This window comes from Oreochromis aureus, linkage group 15 (genome assembly GCF_013358895.1).
Source record: "Oreochromis aureus strain Israel breed Guangdong linkage group 15, ZZ_aureus, whole genome shotgun sequence".
NCBI classification, from domain to species: Eukaryota; Metazoa; Chordata; class Actinopteri; order Cichliformes; family Cichlidae; genus Oreochromis; species Oreochromis aureus.
The window spans coordinates 10114098-10137738 of NC_052956.1; the positions used below are offsets into that span (position 1 = coordinate 10114098).

The following is a 23641-nucleotide window of genomic DNA, read 5'->3' on the forward strand; positions in this document are numbered from 1 at the left end:
ACGGAGGGGCATTAGTGCTTTTGTTGCAGATTGCTTTATGTGTTTGTGTATTTAGCACAGAAGAAAGTCGAGGACGAACCAGAGAAGAATTGTACATTATTGCACAAACAGTTCTCAATACAAAACGTTCGAGGTAAGTGAAGGTGTCAGTGCAGTCACTCATGAGTAGGCTTCTCAGTCCATGCTGTGCTTGTGAACCATGACGAGCATTTTGCAGCTTGTGACTCAGATCATTTTGTCAGCACTTGTCCATTATCAGACGGTGTGTGTCATTACTTACGTGATTACCGCACTACTGTGTCCTTTATTGTTGAGGTGCACAGAAAACACACGTTGTTTATCCAGAAGAAATGCAGCAGAGTTCATTCTGGACAAGTTGGCAGTTATTCAAGAATCCTGGTGTTTCTGCTGATGTAAAGCAATATATATTGTCATGATTCTCTTTATCACTCTCTTTTTTAAGGTGTCATCACATGGGACAAATCTAGTCATAATCTTCCATTCTCAAACAAACCCTGTAAAAAACTAAAACTATTAACGAGAAGTTTGTTTTGGTTTGGTGCGGCTAAATGTAGATTAAATCTCTTTAACACATGGGTAAAAATACACGCAGATAATAACACATTACTGAAAAATACAGAAAATTTAGTAAAATAATTACCTTCTTTGAGAATACAGTTGAATACTCTATACGGCAAACTGCAACACAAACTAGTTTTAAAATAGACTATTTTTTAGTTTGTATTAATTTTATGTTTAATGCTGACTTTACAGACACAACATCCCCTATATGAACTTATATTTAACTGAACTTTTGTGTTTTATTTTGCATGCCAACATTGCACACAGACACAAAATTATTGCACAAAAAGCTAAAACGTAGCAGGGTCAAAATTATACTGACCCTGGAAATATTTGTTTTTCTTAAATAGTTTATTTTTTTTAGTTGGATAAGGGGAAGAAAATGGATGAAGAGCCATTGTAACTTGTACTCAAGACCAAACACATGTTCTCATCCACAGCAATTTGATAACCGCCATTCTAACCACCTTTTTATCTCTGATTGATATTTTAGTTTTTCTCCAGCCAACCGAAATAGATACATTCTTGTTGTGTTGAACTTGCTTCTCAGTAGACCCCCTCAGTGTTTGTGTGGTTAACAGTGTTATAGTCTAGCTAGCAAGCACCACTATGACTGATATTCCTGTTGGGATATTTTACATCCAGGAAATTTACCCAGCACTATTTGTAACCTTTAGGTCCAAGTGCTTGCAAATCTAAACAGTCATTTTCCTCCTGTATCTGTCTCAGAGCTCTGTACCTTTTGTGGGGCAATGCAAGTCCTCCACCTCACAACTAGATCCATCTCTGAGTCTGTTGCAATGATCTTTAACACATCACTTAAGGTTAGAGTTTTTCCTTCTGCTTTTAAAACAACCACAGTTAAACCACTAAAACAATCAAACTTTGATACTAACTAATTACAGACTAAAACCTTCAAACTCATTACAGATCAATCCTTCCCTTTTTGTGCAAACAATACTGGACATCTTCAGAAAATGTGAATGAGGCCATAAATTTTGGTCTTTTAACTGTATTTTTGATTTTACAGCTCATCCTACTATTAAAGACCTCCCTGCCATTCAAACTACACCAAAATAGCTAATCAATAGATAACTGAATAGACAGTTAAATAATCTACTATAGAATTGCCACTCTAAGAAAAAAAGGGCATTTCCTGTAAATTAAGAGAAACCTCCTGTTTTATAATTACAGGAGAGTCCGGGCAATGAGCTGCTAGAACCTCTTTTATAAGTCTACACATTTGCCTCTTACAATTTCAGCCCAAAGAATTGTGGTACAGCAGCATTTCTTTATCATGTAGAAAAACTGAAACCTACTGTTGAAATTGCTCAGTATCTCAGGAAGTAAATGTGTAGTTAAACTTCTTTACACTTAAAGAAAGTCCCTTTCTTCACTCTTCTGGCCCACTTAAGATCATAGCGGGCTGTATCTGGTCCACCATGTAAAATGAGTTGACATCCCTGGTTTAGGTCATATATCACTGACAGGAAAGATTGGGTATCAGCCACTCATGACTTTTCCTGTGGTGTTCCACATGGCAGTTGTCTTGGTTTATTACTTTTGCCCTTATATGGGCTACAACTTGGCAACCTGTTCACACAGCATAATGTGTTACCATAGTTGTGCAGATGATACATAGCTATCCCTATCTGAGTTAGATGATGTACTGAACTCTCTAACACTGTATTTAACTGACATTAACAAATAGATCACTGCAAACCTCTTAAAACTTAACAAAAACAAAATGTGAGCTCTTTTAATTGGGCCTAAAATCAAACATGATATGTTAATTCATACGTTAGGTACATTAGCTCACAGTAAAAGTCTTATTTTAGACTCTGATTTGAGCTTAAACTCCACATTGATTTTTATCATAAAGACAGCCTTCTTCCATTTTCGGAATATAACCAAGACATTACCCTTTATGAGCCTCCATCACTCTTGCATTCATTTCCAGTAGACTGGATTACTGCAGTGCTCTTTTTGCTGGACTTCCCAAAAACATTAACAGAAAGTTTCAGCTTATCCATAATTCTGCGGCAAAGTTCAGAGCTCATTAGTCCCGTTTTATCAGTCTGCTACAGGATTTATTTAAAATACTGTTACCCGAAAGAAATCTAGCTTCAGGTACTTTACTGTAATTTAACAGCAATATTTGTTTTGCTGCAGGAATAATGGAATAATGATACTAAATGTGTCCCATGCATCACTAACAAATGCAATATTTACTGTTACCGTGTTAATCAGTTGAAATTTACAGTGCTCAGCTATTTGGTTAATAATATTAAACTAAAACCATATAATTAATTTTTTTTTAAAGTTCTACATCTTTAGTAGAAAACGCTGATATAGAGAGAGACAGTCTTTTTTTGTCTTATCACTGGATTTGTAAAATGTTACAATAAAGCAAAAAAAAAATGTATGCTTTAAAAACAAAATCATGTTTTAGAACAAAACAAAATGACCTTTTTCATATAAAACCTTTTATTCTAAATATTCAAAAAAGTGGTCATGGTTTAATGTGACATACCATACATTAACACACTGGAAACATACAATGCTATATTGTTTTTAAAAACCAAACAAAGCCCAGGATAGGAAACTCATTATCAATAAACAACATTTAAAATAGCATGCAACACTTGATGATGTCATGTTTAAAAAAAAAAGAAAAAAGATCATGTGTCCATGACGCCTTCACATATATTCAACAAATAGAAATATATAAAAAAAATACAGTGAAAATTGTTTGTGTTGTCCTTCCATCACAAATTGTAAAATTCTCATGCATCTTCCAAACCAAAGTTGATATATATTTATTAGTTCATGTTATTATGACTATGATTGATACATGATTCTCGTTTACGGCATTCTGATTTTGAATTAATGAGGGCCAGAGCTTTAAAAGGGCTTTCACAGCATACCCACATGAGCTATTGGAACACCTTTGCAAGCATTTATCGCTGCGTTAAATGATGCATGTGCTTACGTCTATAATGAGGCTCCTCTCAGCTGTCAACGATGGGTGGATACATTCACCATGCTTGAATCAGGATTCTGATGTGAGCTACAGACCTAATTAAAAACTGTCACCTCGGGAAAAGAGAAGGAAACGTAATGTGTGTGGGCGGAAACTTAATGAGCTTCCTCAAACCCGAACGCACACGCTCAGTCGTGCAGTCGTTAATGGTCATACAAACCACCATGTGCATGTGGCCTTATGTGTCCTGACATATTATATAATACTTCATTGACGGTCCTCCTTGACTTTCTGCAGCACTCACAGGCTGTTAATCACGTATCTGACAAGGGAAGCAGCAGCACAGTCTTTTCGGGGCCTTTGCTTTGAGAAGCTACACTAAAGCTGGGATGGCTTTCCTCAGACTACTCAGCAATTATGTACTAATAGTCTTTCTCCCAGTGTATTGCAGTTCAGCACATGGTACAGTTAAGTGTTTACATGGTATTGATTGCTTTTTAGAAACAAAGAGAAGTAACAGTATTATTTGTTAAAGTTCCTTTCTATTTTCCTCAGTGATGCCCCTTTGATTTTATTACACATAATAGCGAATGGCTTTTATACACGAACACACACGACCAGACTCTGCTCAAATCAAGAAAACATGTCAGGGATTATGTTGTGCCCGCTAAACTGAGTCACACTTGGGGATTAATGTCACTTGGGAAGTAAAACTGAAGTAATGTCTCAGACTGTGAAGACCTTAGAAAGGCAAAAAACAAACAAACAAAAATAAAAACATATTAAAACTATTTCTTACACCTTTAGGAGGTGGGATGCAGCAATAGTTACGATTTCCAATCTTTTGTAAGAGTAGAATTACTTCAGATTTGATTTCTAAATGTCATACATATACATACAAAAATGAAATATATTTCTGCATTTTTATTTATTTAAATGAACTGGAACATATTAGATACATAGAAAAACTGTACTGGCATAATCCTGAGGTCAGATTAAAAGGTCACTTTTGCTGACCATATCACAAACTAATTTTTCTCCCAAAGTCGTCTAAATGAAATATCAAGCTGATATAAGCTGGAGTTACGTTTGTTAAACGTTACAATTGGTAGTTCATGGACATACATATTTGACAACTAATCCTTATATAAGACCTTGTTTGTTTGGTTCAAGCTGTTTTAATTTACTTTTCCCTGAATTTCATCATTGTCTGTGTCTTGGCATAGCAGCTATGGGAATATTAGATGAAGCCAAACTGTAAAGTGTGAAAGAACAACAAAGACCATATAAGGATACAGGGGGAGGTGCCATAAATCACAAACCTATCAACCATGAAACTTCATTTGTGTCCCATTAGGGGCCTTTGTGCTCTCAGTTTAGCTTAGCATTCAATTTCCAGATTGTGGTTTTTGCTAAAACATCCTCATTTACATTACCCCTGCATGTTAAATGGCATTCAAGGGTAACTGGTGTGCTTGAACTAAAGGGTTGACTGGCCTCTCTACTGCCACAACTGGAGTCTCAAGACAAAGGACACTTTGGGTACCTCTAAGATGCCAACTTCTTTGACAAACTAGCAGTATTTAATGGCAGCAGAATGGAGGAAGGTTGATATGGCATAACAAGTCATCTTATAAGACAAACTGTAAAACTGTAAATGGCACTATTAAATGAACGGAACAGTGCCAGCTGTTGCTGTTTAAATGCACTGAACAAAATCAGACAAGCAAGATGCACTAAAGACACTAGGAGAGACTAAAATGGAAAATATCCCTTAAAAATTGATTAACTTTTATATTTTAATAATTTAAAAGAAGAAATAGATTCATATTCTGTGTAATTATAAATGGAAGTTAGATATAGGCTGTGCCTGAATAACATTCCTGCCATTAGTATAAATTTTCATCAACACCAAACCTGCAAGAGAGCGGCATTTATTTAAACAATTTCTTCTTGTATATGATGCCACTAGTATATCTGTAAAGCCTCAATCGGGTCACTAATGTGACACACAGTAAATAAGGATTTCTGATTGTATACATTCACTAACAGCAATACATAACAGACCTTATCTTTACGAATAGAGGAACTATTCCCCAACCAGCTCAATCACAGAGAGCGGTAAGGTGGAGATGTGCCTCACAGCTTCGGATATTTTACTACTACAGTACCTCAAATGCCAGAAGTCCATTTAAATTCAGTTTTCAAAACCCTGAAATGCTAGATTTTAGAAATATCTTATTCTTCTGTCAGGAAAGCAAGATCATAGCTTTGGTATACTGGAGTTAGAGCAGGGGTGTCAAGCTCCAGGCCTCGAGGGCCGGTGTCCTGCAGGTTTTAGATGTGTCCTTGATCCAACACAGCTGATTCAAATGGCTAAATTACCTCCTCAACATGTCTTGAAGTTTTCCAGAGGCCTGGTAATAAACTAATCATTTGATTCAGGTGCGTTGACCCAGGGTGATATCTAAAACCTGCAGGACACCGGCCCTTGAGGCCTGGAGTTTGACACCCCTGAGTTAGAGGGTTTGATCAGAAAGCCTGGCACTGTGGTTAATGTAACTGTCGGCACATTAAGATGGTTAAAGAAAAAAAAAAACTAAGACAGTGATAGAGCGGTGACCTTTTCTCAAATGTTACCTGAAATAATCAAATATATCTCAAAATGCTTTCTCCTCCCTTGTCATGCAAACTGTAAGTTCCTCAAGTCAAAGAAAAAAAATATTTTCCAAGACACATCCCAAATACATCTTTATCACTGCTGTTCTTAAAAATAAGAAGTATGAGAGCTCGCGCAAGTGCTGCTCAGTCTCTCACACGCCGTCATCCTCAAAGGTTCAGTATACTTTTTAGTAAGGCACGAGTGGAATATTCCTCATAATGAGAAACTGAATGTCAGTCACAAAGGAACTAATATGTCAACATTCATCTCTATAGCGAGGGCAGACTGACCGGCAGATGCGAGGCATATAAATTCATGCTGTAACAAGCGTAATGCAAAAGAAAGAGGGACATTCCTTTGTGTTAGCACAGAGCTGCTGCCTTGTAGAGAACATGTGTTCATTGTTGATGATGCAGTGTTTTTATCAGTGAGGATCCTCTCGATCTGATGCAGATTTCAGGGCCTCTGAAAAATTCAGCAGGAGCTTTGCACAGATACGTCTATTGCTTCCGAAGTTTGATGAATTTATTGGTCTCTTTGATTGCAGGGGGTAGGAGGACAGGATGCCCAGTGTGTTGCTACCTCAGTACAGGGTTTTCATTTCCTTCCTCTGCTCAGGAGAAGTTTTCTTTTTTTTCTTCAAGCTCATGCCTCCAATACAATCATTTGTTCCAGTCTGGAACAATTTTTTTTTTTTTGATTTGGCTCAGTCACTAGCACAGCAGTCAGTCAGTCACGTTGATGGTAACAAAGTCTTCAGACTTCTTTCACAGACTAAATCCAAACTGTGTGTTTTTATGTGTGAGGCTCACACACATGAAGGTACATGGCTTCATGACTGATTTATGGGATGGTTGGAACACAGTCTACTTAACAAATGTGTTTGGGTATCTCATCAGCGATGCTCTGTGAATTAACACAAAAGCATGTTTGTATCTGTAATCTCTGTCAGTGGCTAGATGTATTTTACACAGCTCCCCAAATCTTATTATTCACGCTGTTCCTCATTTGAGGTTTTCGATGATGGCGATCTCCTGTCGGTCGGCGTATTCTGGGCTGAGGCCGTTTAGATAAAGGCTGCCGTTCCTCGCCAGGGCCCCCGGGACAGGACTGAGGGAAAGATTCACTGTGGGATAACCCTCTCTGTCCTCACAAAAGTTAGCTGACAGCGTCCTCTTGCCAGGGGTCATTTCCTGGTTGATGGACGCATTAATACCCAGCTCAGATGACAGCTTGCGCTTGATGGATGCAGCACGCTGAAACTTGTCATAAATGTCAACACTGAGTCGCCTGCGGGTCTCTTTGAACTCTGCTGACACATTTGCAGTCCATTCTGCTGCATGTGCACGAAACTCCCCAACCTGCAGAAAAAGAATGAAGATTGATGTTTGAAGGCGATCAAACATGTGATTCTAAGTTCCTCTATCTACACCTGGTGTTAGAAAAGTCTAGTTTCACTTAATGTCTCTGTTTATTTGTGTTTGGGTAACATGCTTGCTAAAGAATTATATGATTGCTGGTATTTTAGAGTGATAAAATTATTATGATAGATTGTGCAGTTGCACTTGTTGGTGATTTGTGTGCAGGTGGTTTTGGACAAAGACCTGGAGCTGTCTCCAGGGTTGCCAGATTTGTGGGTTTCCCACAGATTTGGGCTACTATTAACATGGCATCCCATGCTGAACTTCAGACTGGGAAGATTTGAATACAAATTATGTGAAACAGTACATGCTCATGTTCTGCTCTACAGTAAATGTCATTTTAGTCCATTATTAGCTGACAGCCAGACAGCACAATGACATCATGATATATCTGTCATCTTAGCTGGTGGCTAGTTAGGACCCAAATTCAGACTCTAGAGGCAGACAAAATTAAACACAAGGTGAACCTTTTTTCAGGGTGACGGTAGAATCGACAATATGAAGGCCAATGAAAAAATGAAAGGTAGTTCACTTCAATTCAATTTTATTTGTAAAGTGCCAAATCACAGCAACAGTCACCCCCGTGAGCAAGCACTTTCGCAACATGGGGAAGGAAAAACTCCCTTTTAACAGGAAGAAAACGCTGACAGAACCAGGCTCAGGGAGGGGCGGCCATCTGCCACAACTGGTTGGGGTGAAAGAAGGTTGAATCTGCTTAACTCAGAAACAGGTAGCAAACACAGGAATGACAAAAGATGCTCTGACAACAACTGAAGGGAAAGACTGGGCTTAAATATGTACACTGAGTTAATCAAGGGAAGTGGATACAGGAGGGTGACGAGACACAGCTGAACCTAATTTAAAAAACAGGGCAAGGAAGTAAAACTAAAAACAAGAAACAACCAGCTACCAAAACATAAAACATAAAATAACAAAAGGGGAACAGAAACAAGGAGTTAAGATACAAAAGGACACTGGGGAGGCTAGACTATGTAAAGCATTCAAAAATATACTGTAAACACTAACAAAAACCAGACTACCAAGGTTGTCTGAACTCAAGACCAAACACAGCAGTAGTATAATAAAACAATAAAAAAAACTAAGACCCTAAAGAACCTGTCACAACTGAAACAGGACACTTAATAACCAAGAATTCAAAGTTTCAAAACACAAAAACTTTCCAAAACTTAGGGTTCCAAAACACAGGACCATGAGAATAGCATATCGTATAATATCCAAGTATTCAAGTTCTGTTGATATACATTTATTGTTGTCTTGAAGTTAAAATGATATGTTGCTTTTATAGGTTGGTAAAGATTCATAAAAGCTAAAATGGGTAAATTTAGCTGACAGGAGGCTGCTAGACAACCAGATGAGATCATAATATCGGGTATGGATAAGACTTTTTAGGGTCCCTAAATGCACCCATGTGCCAAATTTGGTGACTGAACTGATCACTCTGATCGGTTCAGTCATAAATTAATATAATATCCATAAATAAAAAAGTCATATTAAATTTGTTAACGTCAGTGATCCACCAACATTATTCATCATGTACATATATCAACATGTACATACACAACTTGCTGTACTAATATGGGGATCCCATTGCAGCATATTAGGCTGGTTTTGGTCTTGCTATTGCTGGTTGTTAGGGTGGTTTTGAGACACCGACATGGCAACCCCGAGGCTTCTCTATTTCTGGCACAGTTCTAAGCATCTACACTAGAGACACTTTTACTGCCATCCTCTGTCACACAGTCAGATTAAAATTTAATTCATGTGAAGAGACAAAGTAATTTTTTATAACTCTAATGTAAAACATGGAGTTGAAGCACTAAATCCAGGAAAAACAAAAAAACTTGGATGCGTTACATGAACATGGTTTATAAAATGTCATTTCCATTAATCGGTGCAAACCCCTGTTTAATAGCTCTTATCCAGAGCATTCTTCCACAAAACGTGCCAGCACTCCAGTTAACAATGAGCACGACAGACCTTTTTAACATTCATTCATTATTTGGAATAAAAGTTAGCTACCGTGAAGGCCAACAGCAGATGTGGAACTTTATGAGAAGAGAGAAATGAATGAGAATAAAATTCTTTAAAGCATTAGTACATTTAGTCTCATTCTCTTGTGCTATCATTAGAAACCCGAGGGTAGTGGACTTAAAAGGACTTAAAAGCAGGGAAATGTTTCCGAAGTCAATGTGATTTTTAGAAATGGGTCTGTGTTGCGAGGTTTGTTGCTGCATTTGGCACAAGATGTTGTACACACATCAGAGGGTGCAGACATTTTCCCAACCATTCATCACTGGCCTGCTGAGATTTTTTTTCCTAAAGAATATTAATGCAGGAGCCTAAAGCAATGAATAAAAAGAATTAGTTTTTGTCATTGAGCTGTGTGTGACCTACTGAACAGGCCTCTGGGGGATATATACTGTATGTGCTTTGCACAGTATGCTTATTTATGGTTTCTGAATAGTGACAGGGAAGAGGGAGTTAGGCCAACACATCATTGATCCCACCTTCATTATGAATTAGACCCGTTTCTCCGGGCTGTTTTGTTTATTTATTAGGCTCTAAGGTACACTTGAATTGAAAATGATGGCGCACATTGGAGCACAAACACTGCACGCTTTCCCCGCTGTCTTCTCACTTTCTCTTCCCTTCCCCTAATCCATTCCCCCAGTCTCCCACTTTGTCTGTCAGTAATGCAATTCCCTGCAGAGCTCACAGCCTACACAGCTGTACTCCTAATTATGGCTGTGAGAGGATTTCCCACTATAGAGTGCTATATGCCCTTCAATGTGTGCATGAATGTGTGGCTTTTCCCATTCTTTCTACATATAAATAATGAACCTGCCACAGCAGCACAGTTTCATATTTATCAGCACCTGCCACTGCAAACACACCAAAGATTTTGACCAAGTCTTGCACAAAATGGCATTTTTACATAACAGGGTGGGGCCAGGATGGAGATTGAGCATTTCACTTTCAACTGTTTGTGAGGAAAAAACTAAAAAAATAGAGACAAATATGATCATATTCAGTAACTGCAAAGAAACCCCTCTATCGACAGAGTTATATTTGTGGATAGTTAATCTGTAGCATCAGTGTGAAACACTTTAACACATGTAAAGTTGTTTGGTTGTAATTTGAAAGAAATGATTGAGGGTTTTCTGAGAGAAAGAGCTTGAATGATCTAAAAGGCTGATTGGTGAGCCACAGCTGAACCCAGTGTCCTTCTATACTAGACAGTTACAGCAACTCGTTGCTTCAGTTTTACTTGACACCTTCCACCCTTTGCACAGCAATTTTTAGTTTCTTCCATCTGGGTGAAGTGTAAAACAACAAGGCTTAAAAACAGTTTTTTTCCGGCTGCCATCTTTCAGATGAACAGATCATAGTTTTGCTTATATTGCTTATTTATGCTTCATGATGTGGCAGTTCTTTATCATTATGTATTCAATTCATTAGGTTGTATTAGGCTTGTGTTTGTTTTAAAAGTGTGCAGGATTACTTATTGCAGACCAAATGTACTCACAGGTACAAAGAAAGTAACCTGAACCTTTCTGTCATTGGAAAAAAATACATTAACCACAAATTTGTTAGCTTTGCTACTTAAAGAGTGAAAATTCACTGAATACTAATTTATCATCTCAATATACCTTGTAGAGCAGGGGTGTCAAACATAAGGCCTGGGGGCCAGAATTGGCCCAGCAAAGACTCAAATCCTGCCTGCTGGATGGCTTTGGAAAATCTTCCAAACTTGGTGGATACTTTGTGTGAAATAAAGGCCAAACAGCAATTTTTTTTTAAGTGAAAAAGAAATATGCTAGTAGACCACTCAGTTAGTGCCAACCACGAGCTTGGTTCCTCAAGCATGGGACGCTATTTGCATAAGACTCTAAGATAAATTTTGTGATTCGAGGGGCTGACAGAGTTGTTTTTTTGAGAAATAGTTCAGATTCTGCATATCTGCATGCTTTATGTTGTCAGTAAAATCAATAAAAGAGCCAGCTTAACAGCACTACTTGCCTCTTCTTTAGTTTTCTTGGAGATGACCCGAAACCAGTCTCCGATCATACTTAGTACTGCAGCAAAGTATGCCAAGCCCACCAAAATCCAGAAGAGCACCACGGGTTTATAGTAATCAAGGTATTCTGGTTTCTCAAACCCACCTGAAAAACAAACAAAACTGTGTTATAAAAGTCAGTTAGATTGTTCTGGGATACTTACAGTGCTGTGCAAAAGTCTCGAGTCACCTCTCATTTCTCATTTACATTTTGCTGGGAAAATGTAATAGCTGCTAATATTTATTCAAATATATGTGTGCCAATATTTACTACAAGATCCCCAACAGCACTGGCTGAAATCAGCCCCAAGCCATGACAGAGTCGCCACCATGTTTCACAACTGGTGGTAGAAAAAAGTTTTAAACCTGAATTCATTACTCTATAAGACCTGCAGCTCTTAATTTTCAGTCCAGCTCTTGTGTAATTTGCCATTCAACAATCTTTTCTCAATGTTCCCCTTCCTTAAGAATGGCTTCTTAATATCCACCCTTTACCTGAGATCATTTCTGATCAGTGTTCAGTGAATAGCAGGTGGGAGAACTGAAGTTTCACACGCACCTTTCAGGTCCTGTGTCAGGTCTTTGTTGGATATTTTCCTATTTCTTAAGTACATGACTTTCAGATACTTTTCATCTGCTGTAAATAGTTTTTTAAGGCCTGACGTTTCTTTGGTCCCCCACTTGTCCAATTTCCTCAAACTTTTTAAAGAAACTTTGCACACTGTGCAAAGTTTTCAGCTCATAGATTCTTGGGAATCATCTTGTTGGTGCAAATATGCTATTTTATGCATTTAAAACTGTTAGATTTGACATCTGTTTTTGCAGCAGGCTGCTAATAACAAAATGCCTAAAGATAAAATTTAAAATAGGTTCTTGAGTTAGGTGCCTTTTTTTGAATGATTGAATGATTTGTAGATCAGCCTTTTGAAAACAGTCAGGTACAGGGAATGGTCAGAAAATGAGTGAAAAAGCAGCCAATGTCCAAAGAAAAACTTTTAAGAAAGTCTCAAGAACACTTTTAAATGAAGATGTCTGGCTCCTTGGAAGAAATGAGTAGTAGCTAAAGACTTTTGCACAACGCTCTGCTTGACTTCACCCAAATCTATGAATGACCCAGGAATAGGAGCTTTTATATAATGATTTTTCTATAATAGATCCATGTTGCATCAGTTCATGGGCTGGTTCTGGTTTTCTGTCATTGTGCACATATTACCTTAAGCCCATTTAAATGCCACCTCAGCCCCCATTATGGTCCTTACCTTTCAAATACTCCGTAAAATATCAGCAGGGATGAAGAGTCAGAGCCAGCCAGCTCAGTGTGCAGTTAGATAACAACAACATTTTAACTAACGGGAGTCCACGTTGATTAGCTTAGTGTAGCTACTGGGGGTTGGCACAGGTGCCACAATCTAATCTATAATCATTAGGCCTGCTCAGGGAAGTTTAATCCAGCAGTCTAAGTGTTTGTGATTTGTCCCATCTGCCTCTCTCTTGTTATCTGCCAAGAAGGTCAAATCAAGCTAATACCACCTGCTACACAAATACACACAAGCTACGAAAAATGGACAGTACACCTTCTTACTTTTTCTATCACAGACATACTGTATTATGTACAGTGTGTTTAGTTAATTGTTTATAATTATTCTTTTTGGGTGTTTACAGACTTGCGTCACGAAATAGTGTGACATTTCGAGAAATGCAGTACGCGTATTACATTTCTTGTGGTGAGTCATGATCAGTGCTCTTCTTGGGTTTATTTATGGAAGGAGAATGAATCTACTTCCAGCAGCTGTATAAAATTTGAAAATAAGCAGGAAGCAGGGTATATCTGAAGATAACAAAATGCCAACCGGTCCATCAGACACAGTGTGACGCATTGTTTATTCTGCACAAAACCCCCCCAACAACTGTAAAACAAGCTTGCTGTTTCACAAAGATTAAACAAAATGGGAATGATTACTGTGAAATGAGCCAATGTCCGAAGGAAAAAATGTGAGAAACTTTCAAAAAGATGGAGAACTATTGCGCAAAACTACTTAAAAAAATTACTAGAAGGTCTGTTATGCTTGCTTAGATATAAAGGAATTTCCATCAACATCTGCAAAACACCAAATGAAGACAACATTTGGGAGAATAATCTGATGTTCTGGTAGAGCTCCAGAGACTCACACAATCAGTGGCTATGAGCTTGGTGGTCTTTACAGTTAAATATGTTATTGGTGTTCATAAGAACTACTGTCAAAGTGCTTGTAAATGAATGTGAGGCACAGAATGTAATTGTAGTGCACTGGGAGGCTTATCACTGCTGTGCAGATCCTTAGAGTCAGGCTGGCCGATAAATCGTTCAGCTATAAATACACTGATTCTACATAAAAATGAAGGACAAAAGAAAATTTCAAGTGACCTTTTTCTCCAGCGACAAAGTCTCCAAAGCCGATGGTGGTGAGCGTGATGACGACAAAGTAGATGGACTCGAGAGTGCTCCACTCTTCGATGTGCTTGAAGATGACGGCTGGCAGGGCCACGAAGATGAGGCAACCGAACAGGATGAAGAGCAGGGTGGAGATGACGCGAATCTTTGTCTGGCTGACTTTCCACTTCTGTAGGGAGATTTGTTCACAGGAAGAATACCTGATGTGCACTTTCGGAGACTAAAACTTTAAATTCAAGTGAGTGATAGGGAAGTGCTTGAAAGAATTTAAACACAGCGCAGAAGCTTTAAATGCGAACACTACGGCTGAATTTTATGAATAGTTACCATGTGCTGTGGTTTTTAATGTGCTAATAAAACAAGCTGTTTGTTTTTCCTTACAGGTGCGGCAGTTGGCGATACATCGTAAATTTTTATTTGTACGCTATCCTTTTATTCCACTCCGGACCAGCCCATTTTTTTTCCTGCCTGTCCTGCCTTAGATATTATCAATATGTATACTACATATAACGTAATAACTGAAAAAACAACAACAACAACAACAAAAACATGCTTTTATTTATTTATTTATTTGGATCTGAATACTGTAATGAGTCACTTTCTTTGACCTCTTCCTAGGAATAAATTGTATGTTTTCTAACATCTCAAACATCAAGCTGTGAAGTTCATGTGACATCATTTCCACTCTCAGATGGAACGCCCACCCATGACTCGACATCCCTTGGAAATGCTCTAATAACAGATTTACCACACTTTTAGTAGCAGCTACTGTATGCTAATTGATTCATTACAGTCAGCGCTTTCAGTGCTTCAACAACAGCATGCACATTTCATTTCCTCATTATCCCCAGAGTTCATCTTTTCCTTGAGTTACTCTGCATTATATTCTGCATGCTGTCCTTTTTTGTGCTGCCCTTGCACTCATGGTGACTGCTTTCAGCTGGGTCTCTTAGTATCATGCCCTTTTCCTCTGCAGTTATGTAAGACCAAAGCACAGCACCTCAGAGGTAAAGTATAAAGAGCAGACAGCCCTCAGATCACTCTGTCTGTGATGTCTTATGTCCTCATTGAACTCAAAAAAGCATAGTACAACAATGCACAGTTGTAAGGTAATCTACAGTTAATGTTATAGAAACAAATTAAAACTGCATCACTGTATTTCCATGGAGACCAGTGAAGCTGATGGTTTTCAGCACCTTCACTGCACAGCAGTGAGTTCAGCAGTCCATCTTTTTCCATTGTCTCCATGACCTTCCAACCTGTCTTTGTCTCCCCGGGGAGGGACAGAGCCAGCTATACATCAAAATCAGTACCCTGACAAAATGCTTTTGTCAGTGCTTTTATACTGAAACAGGAGACTCTTAAACTACTTTTTGAGGGGACACATCATTTCAGCTGACTTTTACGGAAGAATAACAAACTACATATTCAAAGTAAATAAGTTCTGTAAAACAACCAGTAACATATCGAGATTTCTTACTACTGCCAAGTTGAAGTATTTTGGCTTTTTTTGGATTAAATTGGCATAATATTTAGCAGCAAAAACTAAAATAATCATGTTATTTTTGTATGAAAAGGACGAGAAAACAGCAGGACAGTACATCAGGAAATGAAAAACATCCGATAATTAAGCCCTCATCTTTTTTTGTCTTTCTTCTAGGAATCTACCAGATGCTACACTCTTCAACGTAATAGAAGTCAGTGCTTATTTACCTTATCAACAGATTTGTATTCATTTTTAATCTAAATTCGCAATAAATTTCACTTTTTAAAACTTTATTCATGTATAACGTCACTGATGGATAGAGAACATATCTTACCACGATCATCTTCTCTACTTTGGCGATGCCCTTCCCAAAAATAGTTCCCAACTGGTCCCCGACACCAGCCAGTAAGAATCCAAATAGGGGAATCCCCAGCAGGGCATAGATTATACAGAAGATCCGCCCACCTTCTGTGTGAGGAGAGATGTTCCCAAATCCTGAGAGAAATGACACACACACAGATAAAACGGAGTGACAGTTTCAGTGATGTTATGTTTCCAAATTATTCTATCCTTTGAAGCAGAACATAGTTTTAATGTACAATTTGCATACTTTCTAACATAAAACTTAAAGGTGATTGTTGATTCATAGTTGCACCTGTTTTACTTTTCTCTGAGCTTTCAGTCATGAAATTGCACATTTTTTTTTAAATCTTATTACTCTCTGCTTTTGCTATATATATAGAAAACAGACACTGGTTTGATTAAACAGAAGGTAATGTGCATTTAGATTAAAAATTCAGATTTAAGTCCTAAACAGAATATGAGCAAAGTCCAAAACCCAAACCCAAAACCCTGGGGCTCAGAGAAACGTGCAAGCAAATGAGCAGAGAGGCAGTGCTACACAACAAGCAATGCAACCAAATCATTGCCTGGTCTCTGGCTGGGTCCCTCCTGATACGGGGGTGGTCTGCCCCCCCACCGGCCACCTCGATGTGTGAGGTGGGCTGACCCATGTTAGAATGTCCGGTCTGCGCCTCCCGGGCTCGTGGGTGCCCGTAGGCCAATTGGGTGGGTTAGGGCATCTTGTCTCAGGGAGCTTGTCTCAGACCCAGACCCAGTTTGTGTCATCCTTTTATTGTGATGCAATAAAAGAGCTCCAAGTCTTGAGACTCATCTGCACACTCCAGTCTACTCTTTGTGGTGGTGGCGCTGGGTGCTGCCCCAGACATGGTGGTGTTCAGGACTGCCCTCTGGCAGGGTGTGGGGAATGGGGCTGCCTACTGAACCAGTCGTTTGCTGGTTCTCTCCTTCCTTACTTGGTCTTGCATGTCCCGGCCCCATACATCTCATCACTCACACCCTTAGGGTCTTTGGGGGGGAGCATGTAGTTCACCCCCCCTTTGATTAGTAACTCTAGTAATTACGCTGCACAACATATAACCACACACATAGGCCTTTGGGGGCTGTGCATTACCCAGAGGCTGGGCAATGGGACTGGGACTCTGGTTCCATCTCTGCCTGCCTTTGGACATGCTCTCTCTCTCTCACACTCATACTACAAGAAGATTGCTGATTTATGTATCTGTGTATTTTATAATTGTTCTGTTGCACGTGCTGTATGTCTGTTCTTTTTTTATACAAGAGCTGTGGTTGGCCATACATTGTGCTTTTCTTCCTGTCTGTCCTGCCTTAGACATCGTTATAGTATACCACATATAATGCAATTACTGAAATAACACAAATAGAAATGGATAAATAAGCAGAGAAAAGGTGAAATGAATGGGAAAAAAACAGAATTTCAGAACTTCATTCATTACAGGCTGCACAAAACAAAACCTGGCAGACAAGAAAATTTTCACGAAGTCTGACTGTGCTATGATATGATTGCTGAGAGGCACAAAAGAATAGCTTTGAGAAATTTCAGTAGAAGCTGCGGAACGTCTCTGACTTATTATTCACACCGTCTATTCTCAGCCAACTCTAACATGAATGAAAAATGGGGGGGGGGGAAATGAAATGATGAACACTGAGCTGTACCTCTGAAACCAGAGAAACAAAAATATGAGTCTATGACAGGTTTAACGCCTTTGTTCTAATCTCCAAACCCATATTTAGCTGCAGCTAGAAAATCAAATGGAGGTTATAAAAGTCAACATCCTGTTTAAAAACAAGACCTGCGCCTCTCATACTCCTGACCCCCCACACCCATCAAAATGCAATATCAATTTCATTATTTAACATTTAATAAGGCATCTGCATAATGAACTACATCCACTTTTCTTCATTAATGTAGTCATCTGTCTCAGGAAATGAGCTGCAGGGTGTCTTCTAACAACTTTCCATGCTCACATTGGAGCAGGGTGACACCTAATGTGAGAAAAATTGTCAATCATGGCTCAGTAATTTTAAGATCAGTACAATGGGAGACACGATGTCGGATTAGGTTTTTTAACCTGCGGGTGACACTGCAAAACAAATGAGAAGCAGGAGCTCTCTAAGTTGAACCTGTACTTAATTCATTTCTTCCTGAATTAATTCTAGTTTATATTCTAAGCTCATCTTTTGTTTTATTTCAATAGGAGACATAAAAGCTTAGCATGGTAAGGGTATTAGTCACACGTGGTAGAAGACATCTGTGGTATTCATTCATCTGTCTACTCATTAGGCGATGTTGTTACCTCGTTATGCATAAAAAATCAAATAATAAATAGTTAATAGGAGTGTCATGATGACTACATATTGATTAAAATCATGACAGATATAAATAAAAAATGTTTCTTTTTAGTTTTGTCATTGAAACATGTGCAAACATACATGGAAATAAGTATAGTAGAGTACAAGGCGAAAACAGAGCTTATACAATTCTAACACCTTAAGAGTCAATATTTGGTATGACTACCTTCATCCTTCAACACAACTACAACTCTCTCAGGTAAGCTTTTGCATTTTTTCTTTAAGTAATCTTCAGGAATAGTTCTTATTATAAAAAACATTCAAAGCTATTTTTGGATGCCTTTTGATTCATTCTCTAGCAAGATGATCCCACACTACTTCAGTAATGCAGAGTTTGGGGCTCTGGGGAGGCCAATCCATGACTGATCATGTCCATTGTATGTTTTTCTAACCAGATATGCTTTTACTGCACTGGCTGTAAAGCTGAAAAACTGAGATGTATCTAATCAGGCGACTTCCATGTGGATCAAAATCTGACAGTGTTTTTAATTCCATCAATTTTAACCTCCAAGACTTCAAAAACCACTGACTGAGCTCCAAACCATGACAGCACCTCCACCATGTGTTTCAGATGGCTGTACACACTCATTGTTGTGCCTCTCTCCTGACCACCTTGGTGCATAGTGACAATGATCTGAAACAAAAGTTTCACTCGTTGCCACTTATTTTCAATCTAGTTCTAGTAATTTGGCAAACCTGTTTCCACTGAGACCATTTCTCACGAGGTTTCCCTGAACAGGTCCTATGTTAGGTCTTTGTTGGATTTTTATTTTTACTGATTCTTAAAGGACATGATTTTCAGATACTGTCCATCTGTAGATTTTTTTTTAGTCCTATCACTTGTTCTTCTGTCCTCCACTTGTCCGGTTTCCTCAAAGATTTAAGGCTACACCATGCTGAGACATGCCAAGTGTTCAGCTCATAGCTCTTTGCTAATCACTATTCTGTGGTTGTCGCATACAAGTTTACTGGACTGAAATTGACCACTCAAGACCACTTTGAATTTTTTTTTAAGAAAGTCTGGGTCCTTGAAAGCAAAATATAATTAAATAATGACTGGTTTCACACTTTTATGCAGATATCAGCATGTTATTGTTAATATACTGATTTACTGTGTGACTGTAACTGTGATGTGGTAGTCTGATAGTGTGACAGCCCTGGGCAAAAACAGCCAATTTTAAAGCATTTTTCTTAAAAACATTTTCTTAAAAATATCTAAAAACATAAGAAGTCATGCATTTAAAATACATTAGCTGGCTTCTGCTCTGCCGAGATACTGTTTTCCTACAGGACTTGCAATATATCAGACTGCAAAAACCATGAAAAGTATTCTTGAGTTAGTTTCAGAGCATTGCCTCATGAACAGTACATTAACCTTAAGATTTTAGAAGGAGGAGCACTGGATCGCCTCTTTCCCGACACAAGTGAGTGGATTATGTGATGATTACATATAGTAACACGTCAGGGCTTGTGCAGTCTCTCGTAGGAGTGATGACAATTGCAGTGGACAGTAAAAGCTTAATGACTTCCTTCTAAACTCATTAAGTGACACAGGGAGAGAAAACCAGCTGCACAACATTTAACAGAGTGACTTCATTAGCTACAAAAAGACACAGGCTCTTGGTTTGGTTGCTCTTTCTCTTTCCTTGAATCAGATGTTGGTACAGTGAGTTTGAGGTGGTATCAAAAATATATAAAAATATACCTTTTTATGGAAAACCATTGAACAACATGTTGCAACATGTTCTTGTAAAAACAACCTTCCAACAGAGTCCAAAAGGAGCAAAGTTGTATGAGAGAATAATAAAATATTTTCTACAGTCTATAAATAATGAATCGTTTGAGATCTGTTGGTGTAAATACAGTAGAAATGTGAATTTCCGAGTATACGAGTCTTAACAAAGAAATCCCATGGGGGAGAAATGCTGTGAGATCAATGATTACTGCTCTTTTGCTCCCAGGAGAGGGTAGGAAGGAGGCAGGAGAGGCAACCGATCCCACAAAGTTATTCCAGTTCATTTCCTCGATAAAGGGCAACGATGAAGGGGGGTATGCTATGTTTCAATAATGGGCATCCAATTAAAGATCACATAAACAAAGGAGTATGTGTGCATGAAATGTAATGTTTGATATGGCTTCAGAAATGTTTTCCTGTCTGGACTCTTAATAGATTCTTTACAGGCTGTGCGCTGACAAAAAATGACATAATGGCTTCTCTAAAGCAAGATGTCTTTGCATAGCAGCACAAAGGCCACAGAACATTTTGTCCCAGTAAGGCAAAATTAAAACGATTGCCAACAGACAGAGCAGCAATTATATGTTGTTTGCACGAACAACCATCGGAGATACTACAAACAAAATCACCACCCGGGATCGAGACTTCTGTGGCAAAATCCAATTTCAAGCACAGTTTACTACCAAAAAAGATTTCAACTCTTAATTTCAGACAGTTTTGGATGCTTCATGCTTTTTTAATTAGTTTTTAAACTAAAGCAGAGCTCTTTCATTTCTCTGCATCATTTACTGCACTACATTAAATAGGAAATCTAAGTAAACCTGCTTGTACTGAGAAAACTCGACATCTGTAAATCACTGGAGCACAGGAGTGTAAAAGAGAGAGTCAACATACTCAGTCTCAGGTGAGCAGACGAAAAACCCACAGTGCAGTTTTTGCTTTTTTGCAATAAATTCGAGGGGAAGCATATTTTAAAGCCAGCAGGCAAAATCTATTTATGGTAATGCAATGCATTAGCAACATTTTATCACAAGGATGAGCTGTGACAGAATCCAGGAAATATGAAATGAAGCTCAACAGCCCACCACACAGATATGTTATACCCATCGTGTGTGTGTGTGGAGGGGAATTTTTCATGAGCAGAACTGCAAGCACAAGCCTGGCGCAGTGCACCAAAATCTAGAAATCTGGAAAGAGGTTGCAGGAGAAGTCTTGGTGTTAGCAAGCAAAATCTGACGCTAAAGTATTTATCAAGATCACACTTAGGGTGTTTTTAAAGGAGGGTGTGCTCTGACACGGTGCAACAGATGTGAAATGGAGCCCAACAGCCCACTGAACAGACACGGCGAACTGTCATGGTCCAATTGGAAGAGCCAGATGAGCTGTCAAACCGGTTGTGTGGGTGTTTGTGTGTGTGTGCCATTCCTTTTTTCTGATTAGCAAGCTCTTACAGCTGGAGGTGACAGAGAGAGAGCAAATGGTATAAATGATAGAAAAAAGGGAAGTGTGTTTGAGTTTCAGGCTGTTTTTTTGCTCGTATGAAGCCAAATTACATTACTAAATATTTAAGTTGGACATTGAAGTTCTGTTATGTACAAAGAGCACGGTAGCTAACACTGAGGGCACAATTTGCAAAAGAGGTACAAAATTATTTACTGGGATAATCTCAAGTGGGAGGCTGCTATAGACCAAACTGGATCAGGACAAGTATTTAACTAACACAACTATTTAAGGCCTGTTCAGGCATTGGCTCACACTTTTTGGTAGTGGTACTGAGGTGTATCCACTTGTATCCAAAATGCTTCTACATTGTTCTTACAATTTATTTGCGTTTCCATTTTATTTCACAACCGAATGAGAAATTTCTCTGCTTACCGATGGTGGTGATAACAGTCCCAGCAAAGAAAAAGGAGGAACTCATGTCCCAGAGGCTCGTCTGATTGGATGAATTTCCTGAAGGGTTCACACCTTCTCGAATTGCTATAACCACTTGCTGCAGAAGAAAGAAAAAAAAACAGCCTTAGCATGAAATAAATGATACAGTTATTATGTGGCGCTATTTTCCATGCCAAAGTTTACATGTCACAAGAAAAAGATGTCGAATGACCTGCGCACAAGTTCATTGTATTTACACGGCGAGATGATGTTTTGAAAAATCGCTTTTCCATTTTTTTTCTATACATCAAAATGAAGCTTATGTGTAAGTTCAATAAGAATGTAATCGTCTGCCTTCTTTCCTGGACGTTCGGCTACTAGTTGTTATGTTACGGCTGTGTGCAGACAGGAAAAGGACCCAAAGTGCAGACTCCGGAGACAAAAAGGTGAACTCAAAACAGCTTTAATGCTGAACTCAAAAAGGGTAACAAAACATACCTGGGAAAATCAAAATAAACTTAAACCAGAGAACTGACAGAACACACAGCTAGGTAAACGGTAGAACGCGACAGAGAGCACAGGAAAACACAGGGCTTAAATACGCAGAGGGAGTAATCAGGGAACGGGCAACAGGAGGGAAACACAGCTGGGGCAAATCAGGACTAACGAGACAAAGAAGCATAAACTGAACACACTGAGAAAAGACAGACCTTCAAAGTAAAACAGGAAACACAACACAGACTGAACTTATAGACACAGACTGACTGGACACGGAATATAGCAACTAAGGATACACAGAGACGCGAACTAGACAAGGGATACAGCTGACAGGGGAGACAGAGCAACTAGAGATGACAGAGACATAAACCATAAGACAGAACTCAAAGAAACCCATGACTAGAAATTATAAATAATATAACAAACTCAAAAACCCTGGGTCAACGACCCAGGCCTCCTAACAGTACCCCCCCCTTAAGGGCTGGCTTCCAGACAGCCCAAACAAGAACCACCAAAAACGAAAAACAACCCAACCAGGGCGGGCGGTGGGGGAAACAGGACGGAGGGCTCGAAACAAACCAAACACAACCCCAAAACCAAAACGGAAAACACTGGAGCCCAGAAAACAACCAAACAAAACCAGGCACACGACAGTTCCAAAAAAAAGTTCAGGGGGCCGGCCCGGAGGCTGACGGCACCAAAGTCCAAACCTGGGTAGATCAGGAGGCCGGCCGTGCGAAAAGCAACGGCGGCAAGGCAAGCGAAGAAGGTCCGGAGGCCGGCCACGCAGAGGGCAGCAGCGGCGACCCAGGCGAAGGAGGTCAGGAGGCCGACGGCCCAAGAGCCCAGAAAACAGTTCCGGGGGCCGGCCGGGCGGGAGGCACCGGCGGCGGCGGAGCAGGTCAGGAGGCCGGCCGGGCGGGAGGCACCGGCGGCGGCGGAGCAGGTCAGGAGGCCGGCGGGCCGGAGGCACCGGCGGCGACGGAGCAGGTCAGGAGGCCGGCGGGCCGGAGGCACCGGCGCGGCGACGGAGCAGGTCAGGAGGCCGGCCGGGCGGGAGGCACCGGCGGCGACGGAGCAGGTCAGGAGGCCGGCCGGGCGGGTGGCGCCGGCCGGGCGGGTGGCACCGGCGGCGACGGAGCAGGTCAGGAGGCCGT

At 39.6% G+C, this 23641-nt stretch overlaps 1 protein-coding gene across 1 annotated transcript in view; it reads right to left on the bottom strand.

Moving 5' to 3' along the window:
• Positions 1-5968: 5968 nt before the first annotated feature.
• Positions 5969-23641, bottom strand: part of kcnk2b (potassium channel, subfamily K, member 2b) — a 31919-nt gene continuing 14246 nt past the window's right edge. The window contains exons 3-7 of the mRNA XM_039598513.1: positions 21987-22104; positions 15978-16138; positions 14131-14326; positions 11690-11832; positions 5969-7588 (exon numbers count right to left, since the gene is read on the bottom strand). Of these exons, the coding sequence (XP_039454447.1) occupies positions 7232-7588; positions 11690-11832; positions 14131-14326; positions 15978-16138; positions 21987-22104 (975 nt within the window). The 3' untranslated portion in view covers positions 5969-7231. The remainder of the gene's footprint in view (positions 7589-11689; positions 11833-14130; positions 14327-15977; positions 16139-21986; positions 22105-23641) is intronic.